Genomic DNA, 8,843 nt, shown 5'->3' with positions numbered 1-8,843 from the left:
CCCTGTACTTAACCCCATACTCTCCTGTCCTTAACCCGATTGAGGAATTTTTCTCCACATGGAGATGGAAGGTACATGATAGGCGCCCTCACGAACAAGCCGCCCTTCTCCAGGCCATGGATGACGCATGCAATGACATCACGGCACACCAGTGTCAGGCCTTTCGCCATGCCCGAAGATTCTTCCCAAGATGTTTGGCTAATGAAAACATCCATTGTGATGTAGATGAGAACCTATGGCCAAATCCACAAGACAGGGTTGAGGGAAATATAGAAGTACAGTAATCAACCCTTTGTTTGGCTTTTTACAGTAAGCAAGGTGAAGAACACTGCAGTTGATGTTTTACTGTAGTTTTTTTCTTTTTTGGTAGCTAATTATTTTTGCTTTGATTCAAAGAAACCTATGTTGTGATTTTATTGTATTTTATCAATAAATGTGAGATTTTGTTCAATGATTCCAGTGTCTGTAATATTCTCTCTACTAGTCATTTTTACAGTGATGTATTTACATGTAGTAGCATATTGAAACATCACATATTTTGTACTACAATATTTAATGATTGTACGAACAACTACACAGTGAAACTATCGGTATCTTGTGTGTGGGTGATCTAAATTAATGTTACTATGGTATTTCATGACAAATTAGTTATTTGAACCAATGATTCTGCAAGTGCAAGGTTTCTTTAAATATATGAATGCACAATGCAATGTTTTGAACTTTGGACAGCCTGTGTTACAAGTGATGACCGTTTTGAGTTTTGTGTCTAGAGTTTTGAAAAATGACCACTAGGTTCTGAAATTAGTGCCGAAGTGATTGTAAAAAACTGTAATAAAGTTGATGATGAGACTAGAAAGAAGGAAGGGGGGCTCCCGAGTGGTGCAGTAGCTGTGCCACTAGAGATCCTGGTTCGAGTCCAGGCTCTGTCGCAGCCGGCCGCGACCGGGAGACCCATGGGGCAGCGGGCTAGGGGAGGGCTTGGCCAGCAGGGATGCTCTTGTCCCATTGCGCTCTAGCAACTCCTATGGCAGTACACGGTCGCCAGGTGTACGGTGTTTGCTCCAACACATTGGTGCGGCTGGCTTTCGGGTTAAACCTGTTGCGACTCTAGGGGCAGTATTTTCATTTTTGGAAAAAAAACGTTCCCGTTTTAAACAGGATATTTTGTCAGGACAAGATGCTAGAATATGCATATAATTGACAGCTTTGGATAGAAAACACTCTAACGTTTCCAAAACTGTAAAGATATTGTCTGTGAGTATAACAGAACTGATGTTGCAGGCGAAAGCCTGAGAAAAATCCAATCCGGAAGTGCCCCAGGTTTTGAAAGTGCTGCGTTCCAATGAGTCCCTATTGAGCTGTGAACGTGCCATCAACGAGCTTACGCTTTCTACGTATTCCCCAAGGTGTCTATAGCATTGTGACGTAGTTTTACGCATTTATGTTGAAGAATAGCCGTAGGCGGCTACATTGCGTAAGTGGTCACATGGTGGCTCCGAGAGAGATTCTCGCGTAAAATACAGAGGTAGCCATTCCAATCGGTCCTACTGAAAAACTAATTGTCCCGACGGATATATTATCGAATAGATATTAGAAAAACACCTTGAGGATTGGTTATAACCAACGTTTGCCATGTTTCTGTCGATATTATGGAGCTAATTTGGAATATTTTTCGGCGTTGTGATGACCGCAATTTCCGGGCGATTTCTCAGCCAAACGTGAAGAACAAACGGAGCTATTTCACCTACAAAAATAATCTTTTGGGAAAAAATGAACTTTGGCTTTCTACCTGGGAGTCTCGTGAGTGAAAACATCCGAAGTTCATCAAAGGTAAACGATTTAATTTGATTGCTTTTCTGATTTTCGTGACTAGTCTGCTGCTAGGAATAATGCTATGCTAGTCTATTATAAACTTACACAAATGCTTGTCTAGCGTTGGCTGTAAAGCATATTTTGAAAATCTGAGATTACAGGGTGATTAACAAAAGGCTAAGCTGTGTTCCAATATATTTCACTTGTGATTTTCATGAATAGGAAGATTTTCTAGGAAGATTTATGTCGTTGCATTATGCTAATTAGTGTCAGGCGATGATTACGCTCCCGGACCCGGGTTTGAGAGTCACAAGAAGTTTTAAGCGGACAGTTGCAGGGATGGGAGTTGCAGCGATGGGACAACACTGTAACTACCAATTGGATACCACAGAATTGGGAGAAAAAAAAGAAAGAAAGAAAGAAAGAAAGAAAGAAAGAAAGAAAGAAAGAAAGAAAGAAAGAAAGAAAGAAAGGAGGAAGGGTTTTCTCTTTATTTAATCATTATACGTCTGTATATTTCTGTTGTAATTGAAATAATTTGAACATTCTTTGCTAGATAGAACCTTCTGACCAAACCCAGATTGACATTTCAGAGCAGATTGAGATTCCATCCCGCTAAAAAAGTTAATTTACTTAGGATTTTAATGCTCTGCACTTTAGTAACATTAAAGGTTAGGACCTTAATGGGTTATGAAGAATGAAGAATTCACTACAAAACCTTTCTGAGATCTGGAATTTGAAAACTGTCATGCTCAATATCTCAGAACTATGCTTGTTCATATAAAACCTTATAGTTATAGTCCCAAGGTCTCAAGACAGCATCTGGTCTTAGCCTCTCTTAAGGTACCATTAATGGACAGGGACTGGAGAGGAGAGAGAGATGGAGAAGAGATAGGGATGGATACAAGGGAGAAGAGAAGGAATGAGCGGTTTAGAGGAAAGCGGTAAAGCCAAGTTTCACTTGAACGGACAATAAAGTTTTCTATAATTTGGGGATTTTGTCGTTGATGAACAGAAAACCCCTTGGCTATGAGAGAGTACAAACCGTGGGAGGGCAATTCAAACAGAGGGATGACAGATGGATGGATAGACAAAAGAGGAAAAGAGACAAAAGTAGTGAGAGACGTCTTTCCAATACGAGGGAGCAGCTGATAAGGGTGGACACATGATACCCTGAGGATGAGTGTGTGTGTGTGTGCTGTCATTGGTACTTCACTCTCTAAATACAGAGATCATAGGGACTTCCTCTTTTAAATGCTCTGTAGGGTGTGTCCCTGTGTGTGCGTGCGTGCGTGCGTGCGTGCGTGTGTGATGTGGGAGGGAGGGAGGGGGGCCACTGATAGTGGAAATTTGGCTTAGTCCCTCTTATGGATATATGAGATGTTCCTTGAGCCATCATAAAAATGTATCTTCATCGCCCCCCACCCCTACTCTCTCTGCCTCTATTTCTGACACTTTTTCTCCCACCATTCAGCCTTATGAAAGGGGGAGAGGAAATTGAGAGATATAGAAGAGCGGGTGACAGAGAGAAAGAAAGAGAGGAAGAAAAAGTGTTATGGTGTTTTGGGGTGTCAGGGAAGCATAGAAGGGACAGTTGCCTTATGAATGGGGGAGTTTGACTTTTACGGTTAGAACAAATCTGGGAGGAGGACAGGGGTTAGACAGGGTATTTTGATGATGGGGTGAAAGAGAAGAGAGATATGGAAGAGAGAAGAGGGGAAGAAAGAAAGAGAGAGGGCTGAGAAAAAAGGATAGCAAGAGAGAGAGCTAGGGCAGGTAATTAACACAGGCTCTTTAATTACAGCTGGTATTCACTGTGCCAGAAGGAATGTGGCAATTATGCCATAAAAACTTCCTAATGGGGGGAAAACAGAACAGGGGGAGAGGAGGGGATGGAGGGCGGGGGAAGGGGGGACAGAAGACATGCAAAAAGTGGGATGAAAGAATGAAAGGAGAGAGGCAACAGAAGGAAGAGAGAAAGAAAGATGGGAGAGAAATAAAAGAGGAGAGGAAACAATAACTACAAAAGAAGAGCTCAGGAGTGTATTAGTGAGACGGGAGTGTATTAGTGAGACGGGAGTGTATTAGTGAGACGGGAGTGTATTAGTGAGACGGGAGTGTATTAGTGGAGCACAGTGACAGATCAGAATATCATCAAACAAGAAAAAGCACAGACCTGTGTGTGTGTGCGTGTCTTGTGAGTCAAAGATGTGAGGTGTAGATGGAAAAATACTGGATGTGTATCTAGATGCCTCCAAGAGCCTTTTCTATAGATCACTTCCCTTCCTTCTCCTTGGGGGCATCTAGATACAAATCCAGTATATTTCTATCTACACCTCACATCTCTGACTCACAGGGCACACACACACACACACACACACACACACACACACACACACACACACACACACACACACACACACACACACACACACACACACACACACACGACAGACAAAACACCCTCACACGCATGCACTGGCAGACTTCACACGGGCCAAGGCAGTTCGTTTGTGTCGGCGTGGTGTATTTGCATCGCTGGGCAAATTTTTCTTGTGCTCCTCTGTAATCAGCTCTTATATCTCCCAGACACCTGCCGCGAAAAACCTTAATATGCAAAACGTCTACACCCTCCTCCCCCACACCCCCGTACCAGCTCCTCAGTCAATAGAAGACTTATTCACCTGCACCATCTCTTTTTCTCCCTCTCTCTCCCTCTCCCTCTCCCTCTCTCTGTCTGCTTGCAAATTTCTACATTCATGTATGTAAATTGAGAGTTCCCTAAGCCAGGCCAAGGCTAGTTTCCTGGTACAGGAGAAGAATGCCTGGTCTGTCTTGTCTGATTTGAGTTGGGGAACTTGGGTTGCTGTTATGCTGTACATTTTGGCCTTATGACTTCATATGGAAGTGCTTCTGTTCCTCTTAGAGTAGTTCAAATCCCAAAGAGGGCCAAGAGTGTATGGGGGAGGTGTGTGTGTGTTTATGTGTATGTGTGTGGGTGTGGGTGTGAGGAGAGAAGAAGAGCCCCAACAGACACATAACAGACATAGGAGAGGGAGAGAGAGGCACTTTAAATGTGAGCGCTGCAGAATTCTCCTACCACAAGGGCACTCTCCGCAAAGCGTTGTCTTTCTCTCCTCCTGGGGCGGCAGGGTAGCCTAGTGGTTAGAGCGTTGGACTAGTAACCGGAAGGTTGAAAGTTCAAATCCCCGAGCTGACAAGGTACAAATCTGTCATTCTGCCCTGAACAAGCAGTTAACCCACTGTTCCTAGGGCCATCATTGAAAATAAGAATTTGTTCTTAACTGACTTGCCTAGTTAATAAATTAAAATTATCCTTCTTTCTCCCTATCTCTGCCCCTTTTCTCCCCCTTTTCATCTTCTCTCTATTCCCCCCGCTTTTCTATCCATCCATCTCCCTCTCTGCCTGTCTTTTTTCTCTCTCTCCCTCTTCCTTTTGCTAAAACAGTGGGACGCTTAACCTTGACAACAGTGAGATTTTCCCTCCTGAAAGTGACACACAAACACACACACATGCACACACACACACACTGGAGAAGTGCTTCGCCAGCACGGCGGCCGGTCCAAGGGACGGCTGTACCCTTCGAGGTGAGCAGGACACTGGGAAATGCAGCAACAACAAAACACACACACCCACTACTCCAGGCCATTCTCAGCTGCAGACTTTTAAAGGCCTATTGTCAGCTGACATTGAAGGCATATTGTGCTGGACTTGATGTTCTGCCACGTTTCATAAGCATTTAGAACACCCTTACTGTAGTTCTCTCTCAGGGAACACAAGAAGGTGTTTTTTAATGAGCTTTTTTTGTTTTTGATAAGTCATTGAGTTGTTGATTGGATATACAGTATCTGGATGTTTTTACCCACGGAGTTGCAGGACTGATGGCAGGTTGTCTGGTTTGGCTAGCTAGCTAGCTATTTTTTGCATTTAAAATATGCATCCCAGCACTGGGTGCTTCTTGATCAATGAAACCTGACTGCATTACTGAAATGGCAGAGAGCTCATAGGGAGGATGATGACTGCTCTGGACTGATGTGTGCTGGACTGTTAGCGCTGTAGCAGCCACAGAGGAACCACCCAAGTAGGTGCTACACGTTAGTTGTGGAGGACTATCAAGTCCAGGCTACAGAGAGGCTGAGCGGAGGGCGACATCATGGTCAGCAAGCCAACTCCAACACCATCGTCTGGAATCAACTCCATCACCATCATCTAGCATCACCTCCATCACCATCATCTAACTCAGTTTAGGAGTCTGGGATTGCTGATCTTCTGAGGGAGGCCTGCTCCAGACTATGACAATGTAGTCCTGTCCTTTGTTTTGTTACGTGTTATATGTGTAACCCAAGTAAGCCTAGTAGGCTAAGTCTACTGTGTAGGCTAAGTCTACTGTGTAGGCTAGGTCTACTGTGTAGGCTAGGTCTACTGTGTAGGCTAGGTCTACTGTGTTGGCTAGGCCTACTGTGTAGGCTAAGTCTACTGTGTAGGCTAGGTCTACTGTGTAGGCTAGGTCTACTGTGTAGGCTAGGTCTACTGTGTAGGCTAGGCCTACTGTGTAGGCTAAGTCTCCTGTGTAGGCTAGGTCTACTGTGTAGGCTAGGCCTACTGTGTAGGCTAGGTCTACTGTGTAGGCTAGGTCTACTGTGTAGGCTAGGCCTACTAGGTCATACTTGCAAATATTAGCAAAAGTTTCAGTTTAACCCGGACCTCCGTCTCGAAACGCAGATCAGTCCATTAAAATCGTTGACGTAGTTGCACGTGGTCTAAAGCTATGTTAGCTGTTCTCATCAGATAACCTGGCAGACGTAGCCCTTTCCTAACCTGCACAGATGGCCGTGATTATATCCGGTTCAAATTCCATAACAGCCAATTCAAATCGTTGACGTAGTTGGATGTGATCCAACACTTGTTCATGAAAATGCACTTAGAGCCCCTTCCCACTGGGCAAACATATGTTGAATCAACATTGTTTCCACGTTATTTCAACCCACCAAAAACTATGTGATGATGTTGAATCAACGTGAAAAACTGATTGGATTTGCAAAAAGTTATCACCGTAAGGGCATTTCATATTGTTTTCACCCAACTTTTAACCTAAATCCAATAAAAATGTGAACTTTTTTGTTGATTCAGGTTGAATTCACGTTAGTGAAATCAACCACGTGTAAATCAAAACTAGACGTTGAACTGATGTCTGTGCCCAGTGGTTAGCTCCTCGTATTTGTCGCAGATTGTAGCAAGGGTGCGAATCCTCCCCCCCCCTCTGCCCCGCCCCGCCCTTTGAAATTAGTTTTTGAGTGTGTTGAGAAGAAATGTGTGGCGAAAACCTTAAATTAAGATTACGAATACATTTAATCAGGAGCTTCTTGTTGGAGTCCCTCTTGCAGACCGACACATACAGTAGGCACTGGCACTGCTACATAAATAATCGTTGCTACTATGGGTTATGTTACATAAATGTTTTATATGTATAATAATATTCATCCACTTTTTCCACATATGGGTTATTTTAATCAAGGATCAATGACCAACAGTGAACAGTGTTTTCCTTAACAAAAATGCTTGACGCGAGGGGGGCTCAAACCCACAGTTAATGTGGCCTGTCAATGAAGCAATGATGAAGACGGTATATGACAACTTAAATGTTGTATAGACCTACTTTATATTTTTTTCCTTAAAAGCGCATGTAAAGTATATCTGAAACGGATGAGCAAAAACGTGGGATTTGGTCATATACCTGTATGTGAAAACTTCTAACATTAGTAGCTAGTAGCCTAGTCAAGGATCTTGAAATATTGGCACTCTACACTTGAGACAGACCAAGTAGAACAAAAGTATCATTGTCAGCTAGTGAGGTTACCATAGGCCTAACGTGTGCCAGGTTATCTGGTGGGACCAGCTCCAATGTAACGTTCTATCACATGCAATGACGTCGACAATTGTAATTGGCTGATGCCAATGACAAGGAGGTCCAGGCTAAATTGTAAACTTTTTCTAATGTTCCGAAGTATGGACCTACTACGTTTGTTAGTTTCTTAACTATTTATTTAAGAGGACCACAATTCATCCTTGATGATTTTAAATCCATGCACTTGTGGTTGTATTGTGTTTTAAATTGTCAAAGAAATCTATCTAGTCCACTAAGGGGAACTCACCATTTCCAGGTAGTGTATGTATACTGGATGTTTGGTCTCAGGACACTTTTATTGTACATAAAAAAAATACTGAGTGAGCTGACAGCTAGTGAGTAGTACTGAATAAGTGTTGCACTTAACGGTGTCCTACCTCAACAACATTAGCCTTGTTAAGCTAATAATAATAAACATTAGTTTTCAGGCGAGGCTATTGTCGCACAGCAGTAAATGGGTGTCGCACTAAAAGCGGTTCTACCTCAAAGTCGTTGGCCTTGTTGTAGTGCATGTTGAGGGCTCGGTAGAGCTCGCAGTTGCGGCTGACGCTCATCTCCTCCACTCCGGTGACACCGTCGTTGATGGCCTGCCGGGCAAACTTCTCCATCTGGATGTAGTAGAACTCCCGGAAGTTACTGAACCACTTGATGAGCTGGGACGTGATGCAGCGGTTAAACTACAGGAGAGGAGAGAGAGGAGAGAGGCTTTAATTATAAGGATTATATGACAATACTGTTAGAATGCATTTTTCACACTATAGAAGTTAACAGGATTGGGATCAATTCAGAATTTTGGAATTAACCTCAATTCAACTCATGAGTTGATATTTGAATTGAATGGCCACACCTCACAGGATGTCAAAATTGAATTTGAGTTTGTGACAGGAAATATAATTTAATTCAGTGCAATTCAATGAAATTGCACTCAGTCATAGAACATGAGTGTTTCATTGAATCTAACAGGTCACACTTCCAGACACCAAAGAACATGTCACTTTTCTCTAGCACCAAAGAACATATCACTTAGAAACACTACAATACATATACTCTTTTAACCATAGTGTGTGGAAAGGCAATTATATTTTCTCGACAAACAATGCAGTT

General features: G+C 42.9%; 1 protein-coding gene across 1 annotated transcript in view; it reads right to left on the bottom strand.

Moving 5' to 3' along the window:
* LOC139415374 (prospero homeobox protein 1-like) overlaps window positions 1-8,843 on the bottom strand; it is a 49,867-nt gene that overhangs the window by 14,900 nt on the left and 26,124 nt on the right. Inside the window, exon 4 of the mRNA XM_071163476.1 lies at window positions 8,222-8,416. Coding sequence (XP_071019577.1) covers window positions 8,222-8,416 — 195 coding nt within the window. The remainder of the gene's footprint in view (window positions 1-8,221; window positions 8,417-8,843) is intronic.

Source organism: Oncorhynchus clarkii, chromosome 8, assembly GCF_045791955.1.
Source record: "Oncorhynchus clarkii lewisi isolate Uvic-CL-2024 chromosome 8, UVic_Ocla_1.0, whole genome shotgun sequence".
Classification (NCBI taxonomy): Eukaryota; Metazoa; Chordata; class Actinopteri; order Salmoniformes; family Salmonidae; genus Oncorhynchus; species Oncorhynchus clarkii.
The sequence above is the reverse complement of the archived record's forward strand: the minus strand, read 5'-3'. Positions and strand labels throughout refer to the sequence as shown.